The 27,674-nt window shown below is 43.5% G+C and overlaps 1 protein-coding gene and 1 long non-coding RNA gene across 2 annotated transcripts; both read right to left on the bottom strand.

The window, feature by feature from the left end:
• Positions 1–7,166: 7,166 nt before the first annotated feature.
• On the bottom strand, positions 7,167–13,011 carry LOC107108269 (sterile alpha motif domain-containing protein 9-like). The gene has a single exon (XM_015408686.1). The coding sequence runs from the start codon at positions 13,009–13,011 to the stop codon at positions 8,152–8,154; it is 4,860 nt and encodes a 1,619-aa protein (XP_015264172.1). The 3' UTR covers positions 7,167–8,151.
• A 1,574-nt stretch (positions 13,012–14,585) lies between these two features.
• Positions 14,586–21,043, bottom strand: LOC107108274. Its single transcript, XR_001482434.1, has 3 exons — positions 20,931–21,043; positions 16,404–16,572; positions 14,586–14,654 (listed from the first exon to the last, which is right to left on the bottom strand). It is a non-coding gene; the product is annotated as an uncharacterized LOC107108274 (long non-coding RNA).
• Positions 21,044–27,674: the final 6,631 nt, after the last annotated feature.

Genomic DNA, 27,674 nt, shown 5'->3' with positions numbered 1-27,674 from the left:
CAATTTCAATTCAAAACCTTTATTGGCATGGATCAGAATCATAAACAGTCACCCGTCAGTTCATGGCTTCTCGGCCTTTTGGCTAAGATCAAGTGTAGTGTAGTATAGATGGAGTCTATATAGATGGAGATGGGCGGGGTTGGGGGGGGGGGGGGGGGGAAGAGAGACTGTTCTGAGTTTGTCAGTATTACAACTAATCAGATTCCATGATGTGTTTATCTGGTCCAGTTGCTAACTTATTGATTGCAATGTGCTTAATGCTGTAAAATGGTCACCAAACCAGAACAAGTTGCCTAGTCTTTCACCAGCTACTTTGAGGTATTTTCTTGCAGGTTTGTAGTCCATCCCCCCACCCCTTGTGTTGGATTCTTTACTGGCATTCATGGGACATAAAACATATTCTTTTAAAATTATTTAGCTGAAACGTATTTGAATTGCATGAAACCTACTATAAATTGTATCTATGTTATCTACCATCATCAGACATACCTTCTAAAATGGCAAGGTATTACCATCTACATAGGATTATTGGCCATTGGCTTAATAAATCTAAACATAACTATTCTTGTCCTGATCTGGATAGCCCAGGCAAGCTCAACCTTGTCAGATCTCAGAAGCTAAGCAAGGCCAACCATGGAAAATACTCGGGAGACCTCCAAGGAATACCAGGGCTGGGATGCAGAGACAGGCAATAGTAAACTACGGTCCCATTCACACACGGCGATTTGGTCCGGGAGCGGGACAGTTCGGGGCCGGATCAAACCGGCGCGATCACACCACAACATCTGGGAAGCGTCTTGCTTCCGTGGCCGAACTGTCCCATTCCCAGGAAATGCCGCCGCAAACTGAACCACCTACCTAGGTGGTTTAAAGGGAAGCGGCGCGGCAACCGGGGCGTTTGATCGCCGGCGCTTCCTTGCGCCAGCTCAACCCCGGCCCGGATCCGAACTGTGCATGCCCGGACATGCGCAGTTCGGCCGGCTCCCGTTCGGGCTGTGTTTTCTCCCCGGCGTTTGAAAAGGCGCCGCGGCGCCTCAACGTTGGCGCGGCTTTTAAAAGCCGTGCCTTAAGAGGCTTTTCCCCTGCCGTGTGGCAGGGGCCTCCCTCTCTGAAACATCCAAGCCCCCCATAACTTCCAAGCACACACACACAAAATACACACACACAAATAAACATAACTGTTCTTTTGCATGTGGGCAACTGCCCAACTGGGCTAGTACAGCTCCAGAGGAAAGTTGAGTTTTGGCCTGGTTTCCACTCTGGTGCTCTTCACCTTCAGTTGCCTAATCCAGTTTTTGTTACATAGGCCATTCTGTGCATTGTTGTGACTCTTCTAGACTTAGATGCCCTAAGAGATGGTAAAGTTTATCTTCCCACCGACTGTTATGGCCTTTGGTGCACCATGCTGTCTAACATCACAACTGTCATGTTAAAGGTTATCCACAAGGCATTTATTCTTTTCTGTTGTGGTCAATGTATTGCTGCATTCCTGGGTGAAAATTCTTATTCTTTTTGTTGTCTATGTGAAACAGCTTCAGAATATTCTTCAGTATTAATAATGTGGGCACATGTTTTGTCTCACGTCTAGATGGCTGCAACATATTTTACTACTTGAAGCAAGTTCTTAAACAGATATTTAAGAATTGTTACAATCAATGCTGCTAGATCCAGGTGGGTAGCTGTGTTGGTCTGACACAGTAGAACAAAGTTTGAATCCAGTGGCACCTTTAAGACCAACAAAACTGGTCTTAAATGTGTCACTGGACTCAAACTTTGTTCTACTGCTTCAGACCAACACAAGTACCCACTTGGATCTATCAGCATTTTGTTGGTCTTAAAGGTGCCACTGGACTCAAACTTTGTTCTACAATCAATACTGTTCTACAATCAAATTATCTATCTACAGATAGAACAGTACAATTTGATAATGCTTACATTCTATTCAATTTTTCATATGATTCTTTTATCAACATACCTCTTCACTCGTCTCTGATTTCTAAATCCTCTTCTCCAGCACTCACAGGTTAAGGTCTACTGACACTAGCTGATGCTCTTCTCATTTGATTATTTGCTTTGACTCATGGTTCTGCCTAGCTCTTAGATGGAATGGGTATCTCTGTGTCTATGGGAGATTTTCCTTCTCTTGGGATTGCTGGTAAGTCTTTGAAGCTTCCACTGTTTCTTAGAGTTTAAGTTGATAAGCATTGGAATACTTGGATTGGTCTAGCTCTCATCCTTAAACCGGAATAATGTTTGTGCCTGGGTGGAGTGAGGGGAACACATCGCTGGGAAGGGCGGAGAGGTGGACCTGGGTGCTGCAGGCTTCTCTGTGGTCTGCAGGTCAGACTGAAAAGCAACAGGCTTAAGGTGTGTTGAGCATTCAGGAACTCTGTCCCAGCGAAGACCCATCCTCCCACCCCATGCTTTCAAAGTTTATGTGTGGGTACTCATCTTTGCTATGTCTGCAGGGGGTGGTGGTGGTTAACAGGGCTGGGGAAGGGATTTTATTTAGGGCTCTGATTAGCGAATAGGAGCTGCGCAGGAGGGGGTGCGCAGGCTCGTCACCCCCCCAGGGACCTGGCTCTGCCTAGGGGACTTATGAGAGGTTGCCTCTTCACCGGTGGAATGCCAGGGAATTGAGGCGCCTCTCCATCCCGAAGGTTCTTTGTGCCGCGAGGCCGAATGGACTCAAGTGACGCTGACCGGGGCAAGCGTAGGAGGTCGAGTGGCAGAAATGACTTTTAAAAAAGGGGTCTGAGGACCAACTATGAACGTGAATCTAACGTAAGCAGCGGTTAAAGAGAAAAGAAAGCTCCCTACCCCAGGCGGGTGGGGGAGGGACGCCTTCCAACTGCATGAACTTTTGAGCGAATCGAGGGGGGGGGGAGCGGAAGAGAAAGCATGCATAACTGTTAGGAAATATTCACCAAGGCGAGTTTAAGCATTTGGGCGCATATTCAGAGATTTTCAAAATATTTGTCAAAGTAAACAATCGAGAAAGATGGCGGGAAAGAGGACAGAGAAAGAGAAACCTTTGAAACCAAAACTAACGGAGAGCCGCAAACCAGAAGGAACCAACGAGCTGGCAAAGACTTTGGCAGAATCCATGCGCCCCCTACTGGACCAGATGAATAATCTCAAGGAGCAGATGTCGAAAATGACTCAGTGTATCACCACGCAGCAAACACAGATAAGCGAGACACTTAAAATGATGAATGAAACAGCTGAGAAGGTGAAAGAAGTGGACGCCACTGCACAAAAGGTGAAAAAGAAAGTTCAAAAGCTGGAAAGAAGCAAGTTTCTACGGAAGATCAGCTGCTACAATTACAAATGGAAAAGGCTAATATGATTCTTCGCTTCCAGGGCTTGCCAGAGACTAAGGGAGAGAATCTGAAGGAACTAATGAGTAAAATATTGGCCCCAGTGACAGATATGAAGGCGGAATTCCTGTTAAACGAAATGAATGTGGCCTATAGGTCGTATTTAGGATACATAAAGAAAAATAATCTGCCTGGGGAAATTGTGGTAAGTTTCTCGAAGAGGCATGTGAGGGATGCAATCCTGAAAGCAGTATCTGGAGCACCCCTGAAAGTGGGGGAGAATACCATCAGAACATTGAAAGACATTCCATTTGAGATAAGACAAAGGAGGAAAAAATATAAAGAACTAATTCTTTTTCTACAGACAAATGCAATTGGATATAGATGGTTAACTCCAGAAGGCGTAACCTTCAAAATCAAGGATAAAAAAAGAAAAGTTTGACCCTTGTCACGATTGGTGTTCCTCCCTAGACCCGAGTGTCTCGTTGCCGTTGTGATACCGCTTGTCGCTTTGAAACTGGCACCTCAGAATGCGAACGGGCCGGGTATTCCGCTCATACACCAGCTTCCGTTCCTGGTTTTCGGTCGTGCGCACGCCCTCTCTCTCTCTTGCTGCTCACGATCCGTTCCAGCTTCCTCCCTGGTGCCTTCCGTTTCTCCACTTTATTAGTCTCACAATCAACATCTGCTACAAATAACAATCTTCCCCATGTGTTTCCCATCCACCCCGGTCCCTAGTTGTGTTCTCCCGTTTCACGTGTATCTCTGTTCTCTGTATCCCGGCTTTAGGAGCGTGAGAGGTGGCGGCTCGCTCGGTGCCTTCCTCGTTGAATCCCGTACCAACGGCTGGTAAAGGGTCTCGTATGTTCACTCGAGCTCATCCCTTCCGTGGTTTCAAACCATGTCCTCCCTGGCCCCCAAATGCGACTCCCGAACCTCGTTCCTCTGTGGGTGGTCTCGAGGAAGTCGGCGCGAGTCGCGCCAGTCCCGCCGCAGCGGCCGATACTCTGTTCAGAAAGCACGGGAATTTTTAAGAGTCCAGTTGGGTGGGCCAGGGGAAGAAGGAAAAAAAGGGATGGACAGTAAGTCCAATGGCGAGCTGGACTCGGAATCTTCCGGGGAGGACTCTCTTTCAGAGAAAGGGGTGGCAGCCCCTAAAAGTCCTTATAAGCTTCGGAAGAGATTAGGCAAGGAGAAGTAAAGGCTGAAGGACTCTGATTTGTGCCTTTAAAAAATGTTGAAATGAGATGCTTTGGGGTGTTTCTTTTTGACAGTTAAACTTTAAGACTTGTAAAGTGAATGCTAAATTTGACTCAGTTGATAGCAAGATTAACGGGTGTAAGACTAAATGTATGACTAAACTGGTGAGATGACCTCCTCTCTTGGGTTTTTAGTCAGTAGTGGGTATCTTTCTTTATCCCTTAAATGTAGTTCCCTTCCTTATTTTCTGTTGTAGTTTGTAGTGTTAAAAAATGCAATAAAAAAATCCCCTCCGGGGGCTTAAAAAAAAAAAAAGGAGCTGCGCCGCCATTGCACCTCCCTTTGCCCGGTTTCCATTGGTCAATTTCCCACTCGAAGCCGTGCGGATTTTATGGAAGCCTTCACACTGGCATGCCAGTTTCACTTCCTTTGATCTCTCGGTTTTATGTTACTGTCTGCAAAGATTTATGGCCATTTTATGGCCTTCAGGGGTGACTCTGCAGTCAGTACAGCATTGGCCTGGGGTATTTGAATGTGGTTTTGAGCCACATCTTTTTCTGTTCCAGTGTGGGTTTGGTAAAACAATGGAACGGATGCTAGATGCAGAATGGGCTAAAGTCGCAATACTCTGCAAAAGAATATAGAAGTTGGCATAGACCCTTGGGGTATATGGGTTCATTCAATCAGTACTTGTGGGGGTAGGTCTGGACATGCCGTGGCCAACCACGCCTGCATAAGCTCCTCTGAGCCTGAGCCTTCCTCATATTTTGGGGACATGCAGGTCCATGTGTTAGTCCTGCACCACTGCTACCTTCACAGTCTGCTTCCTTAAACAGGAAAGAAACTTCATTACTTTATTACGGAAGACTAAGCTAGAGCACATACATGGAAAATAGCTGCCATGTCTAATAGTTTCAGATCTAAATAAAATAATATAAAAACATAAGTCTAACTAAGTTACAATACAAGACAGTTACCTCTGATGACCTGCATGGTTGTCATGGAGCAAACACACCCCAGGCTGTGTCCTTGCAGAGGATTATATGGATAAACACTTGTTTTAGACCAAGCTAAAGTTAACCCTTTCCACCTATTGGTGTTGGTCTAACATATACCAGATAGGAAGTATCCAAGAACACTTAAATAATTAACACAAGTGGCAGAACAGTGATTCGGTACTGTTAGAGACCTAAGCCTGAGTCCCCCTGGGTCACCACTCCTTCTTACCTGAGCAGCCCCCAGCCCTGTGGGTCCTTGTGGTTAAATGCACACAAATAAAGCAGACCTTTGTAAAAATATATGAAGGTTTATTCCAGAGTTTTTTTTTTTTAAAAAGAATATAATTATGCAGTATAGTCTTTACAGTTTATCAACAGAGAAATAAAAAAGCTAACTTTTCTATCTAATACATTTAGTACCTGGTATTAGACGGCACACGATCTTGCAGCATAAGAATCCAAGCTGTAGACTAAAATGTTCTATACATTGCAGCATAACACATCAAAGCATACTAGCATGGCACATGCATAAAGTTAGCCTGGTTTCCCTCTGGCCTACAGGCTTATTATAGTATTTTGTCCTCTGGTACCAGCTGATTTCTCAGATCCAGTCAGGAATCTCCCTTGGTGGAACTTCTGAGTAAACCTGCTTAGGAATGCTTCCTCAGAGTTTTGCCTGAGTCACAGGCAGGGGTCATTTCGTAGAAAAAGAGCTAGGGGAACTCATTAGCATAACTCATTAGCATATGCCACACCCCCTGACATCAGGGGCCCGGCGGGGGACCTGCAAGGCTGGCAGGAGTGCGAGGAAGCCCCGCCAAGGCCCTCCCTGGCCCCAGGCAGGCAGGGGTGGGGAGAGGCGGGGAGGAAGCAACTTACCCTCCCTCTTCTCCTGCCTCCTCCTGGCTGAATGAGGGCCGGAAGCGGGGCGGCTGGAAGCAGGGGGCGGGGCTTCATCGTGTGCCCCCCTGCACCTCACCCGGGGGAACTGCGATCCCCCGCGTTCCCCCCCGAAATGACGTCTGGTCACAGGTGTGAGCTTTGTATAATACAGCACCATATGTGGGGATGATGTTTCTAGTAGACAGAAAATTTTAAAAATTCTTTTGAACACAAAAGCTTATACCCAGAATAGAACTTTGTTGGTCTTAAAAGTGCCACTGGACTCAAACTTTGTTCCACTGCTTCAGACCAACGTGGCTACCCACCGAAATCTATTATCCCTCTCTGTCTTCCCAATTAAAGCCTATTTCTAAACAGTGGCTATATTATTAGTCAAGCATTGTTAGTTAAACATTATTTCAGAAGCCACAAAAGACTTACAATTGCCCATGGCAACTTTTTATTGTTAGGAGAGTCTATAAGAAGTTCGATAAAAGGAAAGCACGTTAGTTCATTAAAATAAAACCACGGTGTCAAAAACTAAGGCAAGTGGTTGTATTTTCTTAAGTTCCTTTGCCCTAGCAATAACTTATGTTTTTTTTTTCAAGAAGAGATGTTAAAAGTGATAAATTGCATTAGTCCAAAGCATATATAGAGGATAAAGAAAGGGTCAACAGCACAGAAACCATGAGACAGAGTACTGGTTAAATCTACTACTTAGTGAATGAGAATTTTTTTTAAAAAAAAAGACCCCAAGGAAAAAAAATCAAGTACAAGAGAAAAACCACATTCTTGGGGACAATCAAGGACTGGTTTTATGATTAATTAAAGCAACCTTTCTGTTTGCAATACAACAGATGACATGCAACAGATTTAATACCATAAAGAAATTGTCTTCTGTCATGCACTATAACAAGCTGGGTGACAGCTAACAGAATAATTTGCAGCAGACAGGAATATCAATACCTAATAGTCAAGACAACCTGTTCTCTAGTCCAGGGGTCCCCAACCTTTTTGAGCCTGTGAGTGCTTTTGGAATTTTGACCCAGGATGGTGGTGGGCTCAGCTGCAAGACTGCCATCACAGGGGGCAACGCCAAATCCAAATGTCAGGTTATGCGTAATTCTAATATTAATTCTTCAACATTTCAGGCAGAAGCTGTGCTTAATAGGATACCTCTTAAATTTAGCCTACGTTTAAAAATATCTTCTTGCCTGTACACACAGATTACTTTCAGTCGTTCAGTGAAGATCCTTGTGCTGTGGTGGCAGCTGTTCCCAAACAGCATTTTAAAAAATCGGCTCAACCAATCAGAAACCATACTGGGCAAAAGCCCCATCTGGCCTTGTCCACTTTCCAAAAGCACTTGGAAAGGTGTTGGTGGGCACAATGGAGCCCAGAGGCAGCATGGTGGGGGGGACCCCTACTCTAGTCATTATTTGCTTACTCCCTTCTTCCACTGCTGTTGTGGCTATGAGCACCAAAAGGCAGGGCTCACCAAGGAATCTTCAGCAGAAACATGGATCACTTAGAAAGACCACTATAAGTCATTTTACAGCCCGAGGGAATATCAGTGCAGCTGTACTGCAGATGCAGTCAGAGCCCTTTCCCTTTAAAGTCAGGAGATGCAGCCCGTGCGATCATGATGGCGGACAGTGGTAGGGAGTAACATATGCCTCTTGCAGCTGCTATAGACAAGAGAAATGCTGCATTCCATTTACGAAGTCAGAGGAACACGGTTTGAAAAACAGTTAAATGATCTCTATGTCACAGGCTATCAAGCCTCCAATGGAAAACCCCAAATAAAAAGACACTCTTTCTATGCTTCCGCCGCTCTTCAACTGGCCTAAGAAAACAGGCCGTGCTGATATTCTAATGTCTTCCTCAATGCCGTAATCCACATATATGAGATTATCTTCTGCTTTGCCAGTCAACCGAAGCAAAAGGCGTTTAGCATTCGGCGTTTTCCATATCTCTCCACTTTGCCACAGGGTGCTCAAGCTCTTGCTGCACAGAGAAGTGAAAGAGTCATCAATTTTTCCTTTGTGAATAAATTTATTCAAAAGGCTGCCTTTCCCAAGGTAGAAAAATGCTATAGGTTGTTTGGAACGACACATTTGCCAGTACTGCCCATTAAATGCCTTCTTTAATGAACTGAGATATTTTTCCATTTGCTTGGAATCTTTATCTAGGTGCTTTTGATTTTCAGGCCAGAACAACAAGGAAGCTAGGAAGTACGGCTCTGCAAATCGGTGCTCTAGGCCCACTGATTGTAGGATTGTTCTGAGCTGTTCTTTCAGCTCCGAAAAGGGTCTTACCATCTTAGATTTGGGATTGAGGCAATGGAGAATGATACTGGCCAAGATAAGATTCTGTTTGTCCCTCTGCAGAGATTTGGTAGAGCTCTGAGCAAGCAAAATGTTATACTTCTTTACTATGTCCTCCAGTTTGCTTGTTGATTTTTCATGATTACTGAGATGTTCCAAAAGCCCAGAAAACTTGTCTGCTTTGGAACCCTCTAAACTTTTCCTATAATTTTCCACTTGCAAAGATGAACTCAGTTTTGAGTTCATTAACAGGTCCATATCAGATTTGCAAAATATTTCTACATATTTTTTGAAAAATTCATGAACCTTCTTCCGTGTTTTGAGCTCAACGATTTCCTTTTCAGGGTTCTTTGGTTTCAGAAAGACAAAGTAGTTCTCAAAAAAGTCAAATGCTTTTTTAAAACTTCCTTGCAAGGTACTTAAGTAGCTCCCATACTCTTCAAGAATCACTCTATATTCTTCACTTCCTGCATTCCATGTGGATTTTGAGATACCCTGGTTTCCTGATAAGAAGTGTATGAGATGTTTTCTAGAAATCTCATCTTTTTGATTGAACAGAGGAGTACATTCAAGAATTTCTATAGTGTACAACCCAGTTTCTATTTCCCCCAGATAACCAGATGTATTATATATTTCATACCTTCTTTTGTATTTTGTTCTCTGAAAATCTTCCTTTTCACTCTCTTTATTTTCTGTTTGTTGTTGGGATACTTTAAATGCTTCTGAGGCATTCTTGGCAAGGATCAACAAATCTTTCAGAACTTCAACACTCATGATAGATTTCTGTGCATTTTCCTCAAGGCGATACTTTATCTCACTTTTATAAACTTGGCCTAAAGTGTCTGATATGTATGAATTGTTAGGTGCACCTTTTCTTGCTTTCAGAGCCCACTCTAGGGCATGACCAAAATTTTTCTCCTTAATGTAGAAATGCCTTGCTAAGGCTTGACTAAGAAATACATTCTGGCTAAATCGTTGGGTTCCTTCCGTTAACACCCTTTCAACTTCAGTTCCTCGTTCTTCTTTTTGAATGGCTTCAATTAATGGGGAAAACAATGTGTCTGTGTCGTCTCCATGTTCCTTTCGGTGTCTTGTAAGCAGCATGCTTTGCACATCTTGCTGTATTTTGTCTCTCCCTATGCCAGTGTCATAAAATAAATTATTTCGTAACAACGAAAGCGTAATCTCACTTTTAGTCAACTTGTATGTTTGTTTAAATTCTTCAAGACACTGTTTAGCAATGAGGGAGTGACTGATCCGTACCCCTTCGTAGCGACCAAGTTCCTGCACTTCAGTTTTTATTATGATGTTGGAACAATTTCCCATCTTGTCATCTAAGCTTTCTCTACCCCAGTAGGCTTTTTTGGTGCTAATTCCTAAAAAATCTTCACATTGTGAGACTGAGATGGTGGATTCTGTAATGTAAGAATTTAACAGTGCCAGAAAGGAAATAAATTGAGCTTGCTTGCTTGTAATGTCAAGACCTTTCAATGTATTCTTAACTACATTGTCAATGTACTGCTGATCAAAATTTTTCTTCATAATCATAAACGAATAAAAATCTTCAGGATGCTCATACTGGTCTTCAATTTCTTTCAGTTTTTCCTCAAAAGCTCTTTGTTCTTTCACATTTAGACTTTGTATCAGAGCAATACTGTTCAGACTGTTGCTCTTTGAACTTTCTCCAGGATTCTGTGACCGCATACAGTTTAAGATGATGACCAGAGGATTTTCATACCTAATACCTTTTTCGGTTATAGCAGACTGGATAGCATGCTGCAGCAAGTAAACATTTTCTTGCTCTTCGAAGTCATCCACAAGTAGCAAAACAGGCAAATAATCAAACTGGTTTAATGCCCCATATGTGATTAAGGTGGTCAGTTGTGTTCCAATTTCTGTAAAATCAAGTGTTTTGTTTCTCAAAACAGCACATCTAAATTTCTTCCTCATCTCCCAGAGAATATGCATAGCTAAGGTAGTGCCACCACAGCCTGGATAATGGTAGAGGTTGATAATTTTTGTAGGAGACTGTTTCAGGGTCTGGGACTCTGATTCAATCAGCTTTTCAAGTTTATCATATGTGTCTCGCTTGATGAAAGGCAAACTATAGTTTTCAGAGGAGAAATAAAAATTCCACCAAGACACTTTTCCACCTCTATAAAAATGCTCTTCTTGGGATTTTTTAAATTTTGAAAAACGATCCTTATCTTTCTCAATCTCTGTGTCTTTGCACTCATTTTCACAAAGTATTTCTAGCGCAGTCATGCAGTCTTCTTCTTTCTTTGAGAGAACTGAAGAAGAAAATCCTTTTGATGGTAAAAACCTCTGAGAGGTTTGTGTCACTGATCTTAATTTTAGGATAGTTCCATCCACCATGTCCAGGCTCAGATTAGATATACACCTGTCTGCTAGTGCATCTGGTTCAATAGATCTGGCTTGCAAGAGGTCTTTCCAGCACTGGTAAGTTTTTTCTCCAATACAAATACACAGCATGTCATCAAGTCCTCGAAGCTCTTGATAAAACATACAAAATACTTCAATCATGGGATCACCTGGATCCTCTACTTGGGATAGTAGGAGAAACACAACCAAAACTTTCCCTCTTGGCATTATGTCTGGATGGGAAAGAAATGCAATCAGTTTTCGGACCTCAGCAGCCCTCTGTTGCTGCCACAACTTAGGGTCCAATGGCTGATATTCTTCACCTCTCAGGTGTGACATACCATTGCAGAAAATCCAACTTGGTTGCTGATATAGATTCAGCTCTTCAATTGTTTCAGAAGTTGAATTCCTAGGCTTCTGATATTTCATTGGAATATGAAGGTTTGCAGCTCTGTTTTCTCTGAATGCTTTGACTACACCATTGCTTGCTGATTCAGGATCTAACTCTAGAACAGCAAATAAGTTTATTTCCTGCAAAAAGTTCACATGCTTTATATCAGATAGGTGGCATTTGTTTAAGACTAAAATATACCAGTCATAATGGGAGTTATCTAGCAAGTCGTTATTCCCAGTGAGTAGGCTCACCAGCTTGGGACCCTCACAATCTCTCTTCCTCCTGTTTTCTCGATGTTTTTCCTCAGCAACCTTTCGTGAAGCTGCTAACTCGTCCAACTTGGACATAAATAATTTATGTTTTTTACTGTCTTTAAGGAGGTTTTTAGAAGAAGGGCCATCTCTTATAAACAAACACGATTCCCATTTTCTTTCCACATAGTTGTATATCTTACTAGGGAAATAGTTAGATTGACAACAGGAGTGTTTTGGTACCACATCTACTTCAATGACAAATGTCTCTGAGGCAGTGTTATTTTGCTGTAACACTTCCACAAACCTAGGCTCCCTAATGCAATCTTTTGCAACATCCACAATTCTTCCAAAATAGTGCTGTATCATTGTATTAAAAAAGGAAATGTATATATCTTTGCTTTCAACTTTCACTCCAACAATTTCCCCATGAGGTTTGTCCAGTACTCCTAAATGGATAGTACCATTGCTGCGGGAATTCATGCATGCTGCAGCAAATCTGAAAACCTCATTGCAAAATTTGAACTTCAGATTCTCTTTAGTTGCTTTTTGAATTGCATCTGTAAAAAGTTTAAACTCATGAGCTGGGTCAATGAGATTAAGTGGCCCTGTCTCAGGAATGCTGAGAACATGTTGTTGTATATAACGGTGACCACTGTGGAAGTCATCAAAAGGATATGGTAGGCAAGTTTGTCTGTCTGGAAGTGGTTTTTCTCCATCTTTCGGGCCAATCACGTTGTCCATTGTTTCTTGAATTGGAGGCTGTGGTTGTTCAGATGTTGCAGGTTCTGGAGATTCATAGGCATTAGTTGACTTCGATTTCCCTCGGGCACTTTCTTCCATCTTTCCTCCGTCTCTGTTTTCCATGAAAGAGTTGGCACTGAGAGTCTCTATGCTGGGTTCTTTACCAGGAACTTTGCTAGTGCCCTCACCTGGATCATCTTTTCCTTTTAGAGCATGCATAATTTGTATGGCTGGGCCATAGGTTATTCCCATAGCAATGAGGTCTTGCATTTGCAAGAGCTTCAAACTGGTGCCTGTCACATCTTGCTGAAGAAGGGTATTGCCATGTTTCTCGTCAAGCTTAAGTTCATCTGTCACCCATTGTTTCACATGTTCTTTTGTCCAGTCTTCAATTTTTTCAGGCAAATTTTGCTGGTCATTTTTCTTAATACTTTTGTTTTTAGCGCTTAAAAAAAAGAACCCAAAGTTATTAAATTTAGCACTTGAAAAAAAGAAACAAAATGTGAACAACATTTTTCCGACATGTGTGCTTAATATCGAGCATAATTGTCCTTTGCATTATCCTATCTGGCACATTACACATCAATGAAGGTTTGATTTGAAACTAAAATTGTAATTGTTTAATCCTTCACTGTGAAAAAAAGTTTAAATTGTGAAACAACAAGATTTTGGGGATCTGTAAGAAACTACATTTAGACATCAAAAACAAACTGGAGTTTGTTCATGATATTCAATAGCTGGCTTTGTTAAGCTCATGTACTCTCTCTCCTTCACTGGTGGACCTCCTGATGGCACTGGTATTTCTGGCCACTGTGTGACACAGAGTGTTGGACTGGATGGGCCATTGGCCCGATCCAACATTGGCGTCTCTTATGTTCTTATGTTCTTCTCTTGCTCACAGAGCACAACTGAAACCTAGGTGAGATACTAATTAATGTCAGTGTGCTACAGGGGATAGAGATGGAATAGGATCTAGGAGACTCAGATTCAAATCTCCAATCTATCACAGAAGATCACTTGGGCCATTCATTCTCTGTCAGACTAACTTATCTCACAGGGTCATTGGTGTGAAGGTAAAATGGAGGAAGGGAGAGTGATTTTGTAAGCTGCTTTGGGTCTAGGGCAGTAGGATACCAAATGGTGCAGGAAAATGTTTGGGTAGTGTCAGCAATGGCATGACATCTGGAAATAACCTGGAAGTGATGTCAAGCCTCTCTAGGAGTCACTGGAATCCCCTGGCAATTCCTAGAGAGGCCTGAAGTCACTTCAGTTTTTTTTCTGGAAGTGACTTTATACTGTTGCTGACAGCCTTTTTAAAAGATTTTCTTCCAGTGGCTTTAACAACAGTGGTGGGAAATGGAAGATGAGAGCGGGAGCTTGGCAAACCTAATTTGGTCCCTCCTGGGAAGAAAAGTGGGGTCTAGCTATCTAAACATAAAGTCTTCACTCTAACTTTAACTTATTGTTTGTGATATCTAGATGTAGATTTCTTTCCCAGTAACTAGTGTTCTAAATTGTTTAATCTTGGTTCAGGAATCCTGGTTTTTGAGCAAGCAACAAACTTCAACTTGGCTATCAGAGCAAATTGTAGTTTAGAAGAAGAAGAAGAAGAGATTGGATTTATACCCCGCCCTTCACTGGGAGTCTCAGAGTGGCTTACAAGCTCCTTTCCCTTCCCCTCCCCACAACAGACACCCTGTGAGGTGGGTGGGACTGAGAGAACTCTGACACAAACTGCTCTTTTTCAAGGACAGCTGTGCCAGAGCTTGTGACTGACTCAAGGTCACATCAGCAGGTGCAAGTGGAGGAGTGGGGAATCAAACCCGGTTCTCCCAGATTAGAGTCCGCACACTTAACCACTATACCAAACTGGTTTAATCAAAGACTTCCAAAGAAGATCCAAGCATAGGCCAAGAGTAAACCAGGTTCATAATTATCATGAGCACACTGCAATTTGTTCCTGACCTCTGAATAGAGCCATAGATTTTGATTCACAGATTTTGAACATATACCATGATACTTCAGTTTCATTATCAGTTTTCTATGGCATTCCTATTAGTCTGAATCACTGGCACCATTAAATGTACCTTTTCTTCCCCATACTTGAGCTTTTCTTTCTAATGATGCAATGTTCTGTTATTCCTTCTTAGTATATCCTGGGGGGAAAAATCACGTATAAATTTCTCAACAAAGGTTAGGAGTGCTAATTTGTCCACTTACAGTATACATAAAGTAAGAGTGTATAAAGTGACTTTGAAAACTATGATGGGGTTTAAAGCAATGAGATACTGAACTCAAATGATTTCTCCCTCTCTCTAGTTAGGATCTGTGTACCACACCTTCTGGACACTTACACACTAGAAGCTAAAACCTTATGCCTTGATCCTGATGTCAACCCCTGTTCAATTTGTTGCTTTTTTTTCATGCAGCTTTGCTGGTCAGTTGATGAACACAGATGAAGCAGCCAGCCTTATACTGAATCAGACAATTGGTCCATCAAAGTCAGTATTGGCTACTCAGACTGGTAGTGGCTGACCAGAGTCTGAGGCAGGTGTTTTTCACTGGAGATGCTGGGGATTGAATCTGGGACCTTCTGCATGCCAACCAGATGCCTTGCCACTAAGCCACAGAATCTCCCCACAGCTTTCTTCTGACACTTTCCAGTTCCTGTTGGGCCAGTGGTTTATCCTCATTTTAATCAGGTTACTCTGCTTTGTTAGAGGCATTTCGCCCCTCTTAATTCCCAAATATCTTTCTCTGCAGGGCTGGCCTATCCACTAGGTGGCCTAGGAGACTACCTAAGCTGCCAGAGGAGACGTGGCACCCCTGGGCCCAGTAGATGGCTGGTGGGGAGTCTGTCATGGGAGTGTGAGGAAGCCTGGCTCAGCCTCATTGCCTCCTTACTTCACTGTGGTGGGGAGTGATAAAAATGTGGGCAGGGCCTTCCTGACATGCTAATGCATGGGGGCAAGGAGAGCAGATGCCACTTTGCTACCTCTGTGCCAAACTGCCACACTCGGGATTAAGAGGGTAGCACTTCCCCACCATGTTTGGTGCAAGGAGAATGAGTGCTGTCTTACCACAGTGCAAGGGCACAAGGAGGGCAGGCATCGCCCCATCACCTTTGCAGCTTGCCATGTATGGGGGTGAGGAGAGTGAGTGCTGTCTTGCCACAGTGTGAAGGGGAGGATGGTGGGTGCCATCTTCTGCTTCACAGGGTGGATGGAGGTGGCTTAGGTGCCCTAACCAAGAGCACCCCAAAAACATTTGCCAATCCTGTTTGTCTGGCAGCAGCCCTAGCTAAAGAGTGCTTGGCAAAATATTTATTTATTTACAAAATATTTGTCTCACACATTTGCCTTTACAAGGGCCAGCATGGCTGCTAACAATTTTAAACACACATGTAGGGTTGCCAGGGACCCGGTCCAGGCAGGGGTTCCCCTGCTTTTGTGAGCTTCTTTCTGCCACTGGCCAGCTGGCTGGCGGGAGGAAACCCCACCCGCAAATGCCTCAGAACACGACGTAATGCATTGAGGGGGGTGATGCTCTAGTTTTTGGGCAAAACTCTATGGTAAAATTGGGCTCAAACCATAAGAAGATCCCAAGGTGGACCCTGGAGCCCCCTGCTGGCAGCCAGGTAGAACCTGTCAACCCTACATATGTGATAAAATCACATTATAAAACCATTAAAATCAACCCCTCCCAACACATATCATTAAAATAATTAAAAACAGAGTTACAAAACAGAGTTAAAATACATACAAAACGAAGTCAAAATATATACAAAACAAAAATACACTGGTTAGGAAGGAAGATCATTGAGAGAATGCCAAATGAAACAAAAAAGTCTTCACAAGTTTACTGGTTTATTTCAGATATTTGGAGCAATTTATTGCACTTCATACTTATCAAAGCACATCTCCTGGTGTACTTCCACGAACCAATTTTGTATTCTTTGGATAGGCTTCTTCCTGGGGTGTTGTCTGTCTGGTGACAGGTCACAGGCTTTTTCTGTGGTAGGCCAAGTCTTTTGGAATGTCTTAACAGAGTGGGTGATGAGGGGCCCTTCAGTTTCTGCATTCAGGAAGGCATGTAAAAGACTTTTATTTCAGAGCAATTAAATAAAATGCATAAACACACAAATAGAGAAGAGGGCTAATAAGAGTGTGGGGATGCCAAACAAAAACCTTCACATCAGTGTTCTCTGAATCAGGGAAATACATGACAAATCACTTCACATTTAATTATTTGTCCTTACACGTTGTTTAAGAACCATTTCTGTGAAAACTAGATAGAAAGCAGTATGTTATTTTCTTTGTAATTAAATAAATAAGTAAAGCTGCAGAAACATAGTTTTTAATTCAGTAGCCTCTAACATATTGCTGGTTGTAACAAAACAACCCATGACTCCCAGATAAAGGCTGCTTCCCGAAAGTTGGCAATGCTAGTCATAGGTGCTAAGTTCTTGAGAGTTATGGACTGATAAAACTACAATTGTTCTGTCTGATGCTGTGTCAATAAACGCCTTCTGGACGTGATTCAACACACGAGCCAGGGTCAAGTAGAATTAAATCATTTTATTCAGTTCCACATGCATTCAGAAGTGTTCTACTTACATTGAAGCTGCATAACTGGTGAAATCTAACTCAGTTCTCTGGCTCATGGTGAAAAGGATGCGTGTCCCCACTCCTTGCCGTTTGAAGATAATAAAGGCCACGGGGAGAGAGCTGTAACTCTAATCCTCGTGCCTTTCTGAGTGCCGGATGCTGTGGGATGTCTAACTAAAGTCTTCAATTCCCAGGAGCCACTGCTCTTAAAGATATATATGGCAGTTCTACTTAACTACAGTTTAAACGCTGGCTGGGGCAGCACAACTATGCTTCCCCTAGCTTTTAGGAGGAAGGGTAATAAGTATCTTTATACTTATAGCCAAATCAGCCAGATCTTTGGATACTTAAATCCAGTGACTGGATCTGTGAACAGACAAGACAGATCTTTCCACAAACCTGAATAGGGTCCCAGGTTGGCAGAAAAATCTGAAATCTAAAAACAAAACAAAACATTGAGGGGCTTAAAAAAACCAAAATGATAAAAGGAGCACCTGTAGCTTTAAGCAATGGATTTCCTCAGTGGCTGTCGCTAAGCAACCAAACTTGGTTCTGTTAGTAAAAGGAAGGAGGAGGGGCCTATTTTGGCCTTTGAGGGTTTGGGAAGGGGAAAGGCCTCAGCTGGATATAATGCCATAGAGTCCACCCTCCGAAGCACACATTTTCTCCTAGGGGGACAGATCTCTGTTGTCTGGAGTCCAGTTGTAATTCTGGGAGATCTCCAGGTTCCACCTGGACCGGACCATACCTAGCCAGGGGCTATTTGGGCGACACCCCTTCTAAATTCTGCCCTCCCCCTTCCTCCAGTCCCCTCCCTGACCCCTCCCTCCGGTCCCCTGGGGCTCCCAGCAATGACCGGTACCATGACAGTCCAGGAAGGACAAAGCTACAATGCACTGCAGGGACCCGGCCCACAGATGCCTTCCCACAAGGGCTGCAGGTGCAAATCCTGCCCTGTGAAACAAGCCCCAGCAGCCGCCCTGCCTTCCGCCCAGCCAGGCATGGGATGAGGAAAGGAAATGAGCAAAAGCAGCCAGACAAAGCCCTCCAAGCCAAGGGATTGTGGGAGGGCTGGGGAGAAGGAAGAAGCCAAAATGCAGAAGGGAAGGCGATTGCAGCAGTTCCTGCCAGGTGCAAATACTGCTGCGGGGAAAGGTCCCGTGCAAGGCTCTTGCGCTTCGGGGATGGGAGTAAGGTGGGCTTTGCTTGGGAAAAGAAATCAAACTAGGGCTGCCAAGTCCCCCCAGGGGGCGGGGATTCCCCCGCTAAAAGGGCCCCCAATCCACCAGTCCAGATCCAGCCAGTGGGGGGAACTCCACCCCCGAAGTGGCCAGATCAGGCTGATGTGCCCGGCGTGATGACGTAGCCTGGAAGTAATGTCATCACACTGGGCAAGTCGCCGGGCGACGCTCTAGCAATCACCCTAAAAACTCTATAGTACCGTAGAGTTTTTAGGGAGATTACCAGATGATTACCAGAGGGGGGAAGGGATTTCAGAAGGGTACAGTGCCATAGACTCCACCCTCCAAAGCACCCATTTGTTCCAGGTGAACTAGGATTGCCATCCTCTAGGTGGGGGGGGGGGTCGAGTTCACCTGGAATTACTCTGTCCAGATGACAGAGTTCAGTTGCCCTGAAGAAAATGTCTGCTCTTTTAAATGTTATTTTTATTACCAATTTTTCCAACAGGAAAAAGAGAAAATGCCTGTTTTGAATGGTTGCTTCCCTTCCCAAACCTCATCCCTCCAAAGCTCCACCCCCAAATCTCCAGAAATTTCCCAACTTGGAGTTGGGAAGCGTAAAGTGGAACTGATCTCTGTAGTTGGGAGATCTGTTGTGATTCCAGGAGATCTCCAGGCCCCACCTGGAGGCTGGCAACCCTAGAAGGCAAGGGAAGCAGGAAAAGGGGAGACTCTATAGAGGCTTTCAGGAAACCTATGGAAGCTTTTCAGGAAGGCCCGGGCAGTAGGGCTGCCAGCCCCTGGGTGAGGCCTGGAAATCTGGGATTACAACTGATCTCCGAATGACAAAAATCACAGTTGCCTTGGAAGAAATGGCTGCTTTGGATGGTGGACTCTATGGCATACACCCTGCTGAGGTCCCTCCCCCACCCAAATGCCACCCCCAGGCTCCACCCTCCAAATACTCAGGAATTTTCCAAGCTAGAGTTGGCAACCCTATAGGGAGGGCTGGGTTTAATGAGGAGAGGAACTTCAGTGGGGTACAACGCCATAGATTCCAAGCCTCGAAAGCAGTCATTATCTCCACTGGAGCTGATCTCTGTCATCTGGAGATCAGCTGTAATTCTGGGAGGTCTCCAGGCCCCATCTGGGGGCTGGCAACCCTATGATGCCAACTTCCAGGTGGGACCTGGGGATCCCCTGGAATTACACTTCATCTCCAGACTACAGAACGCACTTCCCAGGGTTGAAACCAGGGGTCATTTCCTGCGGGAGCGCACAGGAGCGGAGCTTCGGCAGTAAGGAGCCCAGGGGGCGGGCACATGCAACAAGCCCCGCCCCCTGCTCCCAGCAGTCCTCAGTTGGGCCACAAGGAGCAAGAAGCAGCCAGGTAAGTTGCAGAGCCCCCCCGGCCCGCCTTCAGGTATAAGCTCTTCCTCCTCTGTGAGGGCAGATCTGCGCATTCCCCCCCCCAATAGCTAGCAATCCAAAACAGTCCAGTGGCACCTTTAAGACCAAGGTTTATTCAGGTACAAGCTCCCTCCTCTGCGAGGACAGATCTGCACGTCCCCCCCCCCCATAGCTAGCAATCCAAAACAGTCCAGTGTTGCCTTCTGACACACTTCCGGTGATGTCATGGGTGTGTGGCATATGCAAATAAATTATGCAAATAAGTTATGCTAATGAGCTCCTGCACCTCTTTTTCTACGAAATGACCCCTGGTGGAAACTGATGCTTTGGAGGATGGACTCTATGGCATGGTACCCCACTGAGGTCCCTGTCCTCCCCAGGCTCCACCCCCAACTCTTCAGGAATTCCCCATCCTGGATCTGGCAATCCTACCCCCAAACCCTCTGCCAGTGGCCAGGGGAGACGTGGGAACCCTGGGACATCAAGTGGTGTATAATCCTCCACTATGGTAAAGAAATGGCAGGGCAGGGACTTGTTCCCACATGCCTTTGGAAAGGATTCCAGCCTCTAATTAATATGATATCCACCTAAAAGTTATTTTTCTTCATTCATTAATTTGGGTACTTCTGCTGTACTTTCATGTTTATATTTTTCTTATTAGTGTGTTGAAGGAACGGCTAGAATCCTTTATACAAATGAATAAAATGCTCTGCTGAAGAGCTGCAGTTCTGGAAATGGAAACTGAAACTAAAGCATTCCTTGCTGTGCAATTTCAGCTGTGTACAGTGTTCCCTGGGTGACTTCTTCTTTTATCTTCTGTTCAGTGTATTCTTATTAAAAGAGGATAGGAGCATTTTTTAAAATAGTATTTACAAATTACCTATTGAATTCTCCAAAGCAGACAAAATTATAGACAGATATTTTGACAAACAAAGGAGAAAATCAGATCGACATTATACAGCATGTTGTTTTTGAAGTAAAATATTTTCAGCTTGTTTCCTTAGAATCAAAGTCATATTACTCAGAGTACTGTTAGCTCTGTTCTCGTTTACAAAAGTGTTGCTCAAATCCCTCCTTGATTCAGCCAATAGCTAAAACAGGATTATTTCACAGCAATCTCTTTTTACAGAAACACTGAAGTCTTATTCAAAAGCAACAGGATGCTCCATAATTAGTTTGCTTAGCTTCTAAGAAAAGAAATCTTTTATATATTTGTTTGTTTTTGGTCACTTACCAAGATGATTGTGTGGATTCCTCCCTCCCACAGCTTGATACATAAATTTTGCTCTTTTCTTCTTGCTGTTCTTGTGAGCTGCAAGAGAAAAAAGAATATGCAAAGCAAGTTTGCTGGAGTCCAGGAAGAAGTGGTTTTTTTAGATAAACCACTTGTCACATGACCTGCAACAGGGCTGTCCGGCTGCTTTTCGAATTGGAACTTGAACTTGGAATTCCCCCACCCTTTTTTTTCCTGAACAAATTATACAAAAGGCACACCCAACCACCAGTTAAGCACACTAATCATTGTAAACTGAAATAAGGCAGTGTTCAAAAAAGCCCCAAATATCTCATGAATTAGAGTATGTATATACTAGAAAGAATTTAATTTTAGGAATCCAGGTCTGTGAAAATAATCAAAAGTATCTGAAGAAGTGAGAAACATCTGAAGAAGTGAGCCGTGACTCATGAAAGTTCATATCCTGCCACATATTCGGTTAGTCTTTAAGGTGCTACTGGACTCCTACTCTTTTCTGCTGCTACAGACAAACACAACTACCCATCTTGATCCATGTCTGTGAGAGTTTTCTTTGGCAGTTGAGTTAATTAAAAACATGCTCACATAAAATGTTAATTCACGACAAGAATAATTTGCTTAAAACTGACCATAAATATGTAGGAAGTAGAGTTGCCAACCTCCAGGGAGTCGCTGGAGATCTTTTGGGATTACAAGTGGTCTTCAGGTGACAAAGATCAGTTCACCTGTCTGCCTGGGAAGGTAAACTCTATGGCATTATACCCCACTGAAGTCCCCAAACCCTGCCCTTCTCAGACTCTGCCCCCAAAATCTTGAAATATTTTCCAACCTGGAGCTGGCAACCCTAATAGGACATCTTCCATATATGTATAGAGATTACAGCCTTCCAAAATTTTGATCCAGCCTTATCTGAAGCTTCCTAGATTCCTCTTCTGAAACTGTAAGCACCATCAGGAACAGTAATCGTTTTAAAATCATAATCTGTTTTCCTAAACCACAGTAAAGGCACAACATCAGTCACTTGAAATATACCTAGCAAAATGCCACATTGCATGTGAAGTTCAGCACTAAAAGGGAATGTGTGTGGCTGTTATTTGAGTAAACCTTGTAAAATATTTATTTATTATTTAAAAGGTTGTTACATATTTTCACTTGCATTATGCAGACCCTGGCATAAACACATCGCCCACTAATGGGAGGGGATTTCTACAGAGCGGCTGGGTGAGTGGTTGCTTGACAACAGAAAAAGAGAAGGAGGGAGCTGAACTCCCAAGAGAGAGATGCAGAGAAAAGACATTGCAGAGATTTTCTCCTGAGGGTGTAGAGAATTTCTGAAGAAGTTCCAGAAGAGAAAGGCAGCCGTCAGAAGAGTGGCCATCTTCTGCTCTGACCTGGATAGCCCAGGCAAGCCTGATCTCGTCAGATCTCGAAAGCTAAGCAGGTCCAACCCTGGCAAATACTTGGATGGGAGTCCTCCAAGGGATACCAGAGCTGGGACACAGAGGCAGGCATTAACAAGCCACCTCTCTGAAACGTCCAACCCCAAGTAGGAGTCACCAGAAGTTGACCATGACTTCCAGGCATAGACACACATACATCTTTTAAAAAAAGAAGTGTGGCCATCTTCTGATACGGGCATTTGATCCTGAGTGTTTGTGTAACTTCTCCTGTAGTGACCGTGAGGAAAAGAGACCTTTGGAAGGGTGCAACACAACCTGTCTGTTGTCAGAGCCCAGAGACTTCTTTTCCTAAGTCCATCTGTGCTCAGTGACAGCACAGATCCTGCAGATGAAGAGCTACCTGCAGCTGGCCCTCAGCCAGTAATTGAACAACCGGCTGAAGCTGGCTCTGAGCCAGGAGGAGAGCAACAAGAGGTCAGGTTAGGGGATGAACAGAAGTCACAGTCTACAGCTGAAACTGAGCCAATGCCTTGTAGCTCTGAAGCAGTAAACAAAGCTTACTCTCAGCCCACCTAGCTCACCTGCACCCCTGCAGCACCGATGCTGTCAGAGGTGAGCTGAGTTGCAGGAAAGGAGGAGGAGTGCGAGATTCATGACCCATTGTCAGCTATCAACTGATGAGATGGATAAGTAGTTTCAGGATGACTGCCAAGGAGTTGGCTGGGAGTGTAGCTTGTTAGGACTTGGCTATAAAATCACCCAGGAGACATAACAGTTTTGTGGATGCAACAAGTACACATTACTGCTGAACCACTGTCCTTATTACCGGACCACTGGAACCTTGACCCTTGCACTGGACCTGACTATCAGCTTTTCTGGAACCTTTAACCTTGGACCAGACTTGGACTTGCTGCCTGGATCCCTTGACTGGACTTCGCATACCTGCTCTCTGGAACCCCTTTTGGACTGGACCCTGTTTACTCTTTGCAACCTTGCCCGTGACCTGTGCTCTCTGGAACCCCAACTTTTGGACTGGACCCTGGTTCCTCTCTGCACCCTGGCCTGTGCTGTGACCTGCCCTGCTGAACCCCAGCCCCTGCCTCCTGGAAAGGGCTGCACCCGTATACTTCTCTTTTCAACCTGACTTTGGGACTGCACAATATAATGCATTATTCACATTGTTCTGTTTATCATCATCATCCCTTTATTGGCATTGTAAAAAGGGGGAACATTGAGCAAATACATAAAAATTTGCAAGTTAAAATATCCCAAGATTACAATATATTGCTTTGTATAAAAACGGTGACATATAAATATTTTGGCACTGAATAAATTATATTGTCACCAGTGTTAAGTAAAAACAACAGTTTATATGCATCAGGAAAATCCATAATGCTAAATAAGATTGAAGATAAAATATTTTGTCTGATATTGTTATAATAAGGACATTCTAACAACACACGGGACACTGTTTCAATAGTTCCATTTAAACAGGGGCAATGTCTCTTAATAAGGGGTATACCCTGGAATCTTCTGGTTAAAATTGCTAATGGCAAAACATTACACCTGGCAAGAGAAAAAATTATGCGGATTTTTGGGGTTTGTAATTGTTCAAAACAACTAGGGAGAAGTCCTACAGTGGGGAGTATCCCATGGCCAAGAGGAGAGCAGGTCTTATTGGCTGCATTGTATAAATTGGCTAGCTCTGTCTCCAGTACTCTGTTCCTTATTTTTTAAAATGCTTCCGATTCTGAAAGTAAAAGGAGAGATTCAAGGGGAATATTCAGAGTTCCCAGTTTATTCTCTATGGTTGCTAGTCAAGGTGAAGACTCAGATTCCATTAAAAGCTGGTAAATATAGCTGGAAGGGTCAGAGTTATAATGCAGTTGAAGTCAATATTTAAAAGTCACCAGCCACGCCCTAGTGGTCATAACATTTTTGCCACATTCCAAACATAGGGCCGCCTATGAGACACAAGATGGAACGCCCAGTATTTTCCGTAAGAAGGACAGGTGTACCGGTTCTATTGATTTGTTTACTTCATCAATCCATATAGGGACACCATAGAGTAATTGGGGCCCTATTTTCAAGTTAAAGACTTTTAGCGCAGCCGGTACATATTGATTCCCTCAGTCAGAAAAGTAAAATTGTAGGAGTGCATTGATATTCGCCTTGGAGTTATTGTCACTCTTTGCTGGTGGGCCCAAGATGCAGTGGCTTGAAAATGGAGGCCTAAATACTTAAAAGTTTTTACTTGTTCAAGCTCATAATCACCTACTCTCCAGATAAATTGTTTTCTGGATTTGGAAAAGACCAAAACTTTAGATTTCTCATAGTTCAGTTCTCACTGATTGATAAGAACATAAGAGACGCCAATGTTGAATCAGGCCAAAGGCCCATCCAGTCCAACACTCTGTGTCTCACAGTGGCCAAAAATACCAGTGCCATCAGGAGGTCCACCAGTGGGGCCAGGACATTAGAAGCCCTCCCACTGTTGACCCCCCCCCAAGCACCAAGATGACAGAGCATCACTTGCCCCATAGCCCCTATCTATACCTTGTGGCAGCCACTGATGGACCTCTGCTCCAAATGCTTATCTAATTCCCTTTTGAAGCCGTCCATGCTTGTAGCCGCCACCATTTCCTGTGGCAGTGAATTCCATGTGTTAATCACTCTTTGGGTGAAGAAGTACTTCCTTTTATCCGTTCTAACCCGACCGCTCAGCAGTTTCATGGAGTGCCCACGAGATATTACAGTAGTTCTGTTTAAAACTCCCAGTTCTGAACCCATTGTTTCCCCACCTTTAAATAAAAGGTGTTTGTTTAAGTGCTCTTCATGTTTGGAAGGGGGCACCCGCAATTCTGTGACCACTAACCTGGCCCTGTGTGTGTATGTGTGTGTGTGTGTGTGTGTATGAAAAAAATTATCTGAAAAATAACTGCTGAGGGCGGGGTCAAACTGAGGATCAGCTATGCTGTTCTACCACTTTGCTGTGAACCATTGGATCCACCCGTCTTTAGCTACAAAGATCTAATGACTCATGGATGACGAGTGACTTTAAAAATGTCAGTTCTTATTATTTCATAGCACAGCTTTGTGTGGGTATTATTGATAATGGGTGTTAATGTTCTGCATTATTTGCATTCATATGCTGACTTTTGTTTTTATAGAAAGCAAAAGCTAAAAGAGTGCTGTTTGCTTCTATTGGGCTGTGTTTCCTTTGTGCATTTATGATATTATATAGTATTTTTATGGTATTGTGTAGCTGAGCCAGTTCTTTCAGTTAATTTTCTGCTTCCCGAAAAATTGCCATTTTTTACAATCTTTATTTCCCATTTCAAAATGCGTACTGTTTTTGCTGCTTGCAAAAGATCCACTGTTCTTCATAGGGTTGCCAACCACCAGGTGGCACCTGGAGATCTCCTGCTATTACAATTGATCTCCAGATGACCAAGAACAGTTCCACTGGAGAAAATGGCTGCTTTGGAGGGTGGACTCTATGGTATTACACCCTGCTGAGGTCCCCCCCTCCCCAAGCCTCACCCTCCCCAGGCTCTACCCCCCAAATCTCCAGGTATTTCTCAACTCAGAGCTTGCAACCTTAGTTCTGCAGTTACTCAAAGTATACAGTGCTGTTGTGCATTATGGCATTACTAAATAATGTGAGTATGATTGGCTGATGTATTGTACTTCATTGTTTACAGAAATTAGTTCAGTGGCAATGATGTAGGCAGCAGAAGTCAGCAGTATTAGTGACAACACAATAAGAAGTACAAATATCCTAGTGAATATGAAATCAACATTGTTTGCTGGTAAAAGGGCAGAAGATTCCTGTACACGTCACTGCTGGGACCAGGAAAAAAGGAAATTGCTTAGAGGAAGCAGATCAGGATATAGATAAAAGGATGCAAGGGGGAAATAGAACAAGTTGGTCCTTTGACTGATGGACAAATTACAGACTGACAAATCACCAGGCCCAGATGACATACATCCAAGAGCTCTGAAAGAACTCAGATGTGAACTTGTGGAGCTCTGGACAAAATATGCAATTTATCACAAAAATCTGCCTCAATTTTTGAGGAAGGGAAGATAACTAATGTAACCCCCATCTTTAAAAAAGGTTTCAGACTAGGATATTACAGTCTAACGTCGATACTGGGTATGTTGGTGGAATCCGTTATTAAAATTAGAATTAGTAGGCACATTGATGAACAAAAGCTATTGAGGAAGAATCAGGATGGATTTTGCAAGGGAAGATCTTGTCTCACTAACTTTCTTTGAGGACATGTGGACAAGGGTGACCTGGTAGATGTTGTTTACCTAGGCTTCCAGAAAACCTTTGATAAAGTTCCTCATCAAAGGCTCCTAAGTAAACTCAGAACTCATGGGATAAGAAGACAAATCCTGTTGTGGATTAAAAACTGATTAATTAACAGGAAACAGAGAGTATAAATGGGCAGTTTTCACAGAGGAAGGTGGTAAGCAGTGGAGTACTGCAGGGCTCAGTACTAGGTCTGGTGCTTTTTAACTTGTTTGTTCATGATTTGGGGTTGGGAGTAAGCAGTGAAGGGGCTAAGTTGGCGGATGACACTAAGTTGTTCAGGGTGGTGAGAACCAGGGTGGACTGTGAGGCACTCCAGAGGGACCTATCAAGGCTGGGCAAGTGGGTGTCAACGTGGCAAATGAGGTTCAATGTGGACAAGTGCAAAGTAATGCGCACTGGAGCAAAAAAAAAATCCTCCTAACTATAAATATATGTTGATGGGGTCTGAACTGGCAATAACTGACCAGGAGAGAGTTCTTGGAGTCATGGTAGATAACTCACTGAAGATGTGAACTCAGTGTACAACTGCAATAAAAAGGCAAATACTATGCTGGGGATTATTAGGAAGGGAACTGAAAACAAATCAGCTAGTATCACAATGCCCCTGTATAAATATATGGTGCAGCCTCATTTGGAATATTGTATACAGTTCTAGTTGCCACACCTCAAAGGGCAACTAAAATGATTAAGGGGATGGAACACCTTCCTTATGAAGAAAGGTTAAAGAAGATAGGGCTCTTTAGCTTGGAGAAATCATCATGATTGAGGGGTGATATGATAGAGGGTTACAAAATTATGCATGGGATAGAGAAGGTTGAGAAAGAAGTACTTTTCTCCCTTTCTCACAATACAAGAACCCATGGGCACTCAATGAGCAGTAAACTTCGAAGAAATAAAAAGAAATACTTCTTCACCCAAAGAATAATTAACACATAGAATTCAGTGCTGCAGGAAGTGATGGCAGCTATAAGCATAGGCGGCTTCAAGAGAGGACTGGATAAA

This window comes from Gekko japonicus, unplaced genomic scaffold, assembly GCF_001447785.1.
Source record: "Gekko japonicus isolate JY-2015 unplaced genomic scaffold, Gekko_japonicus_V1.1 scaffold2111, whole genome shotgun sequence".
NCBI lineage: Eukaryota > Metazoa > Chordata > Lepidosauria > Squamata > Gekkonidae > Gekko > Gekko japonicus.
The sequence above is the reverse complement of the archived record's forward strand: the minus strand, read 5'-3'. Positions and strand labels throughout refer to the sequence as shown.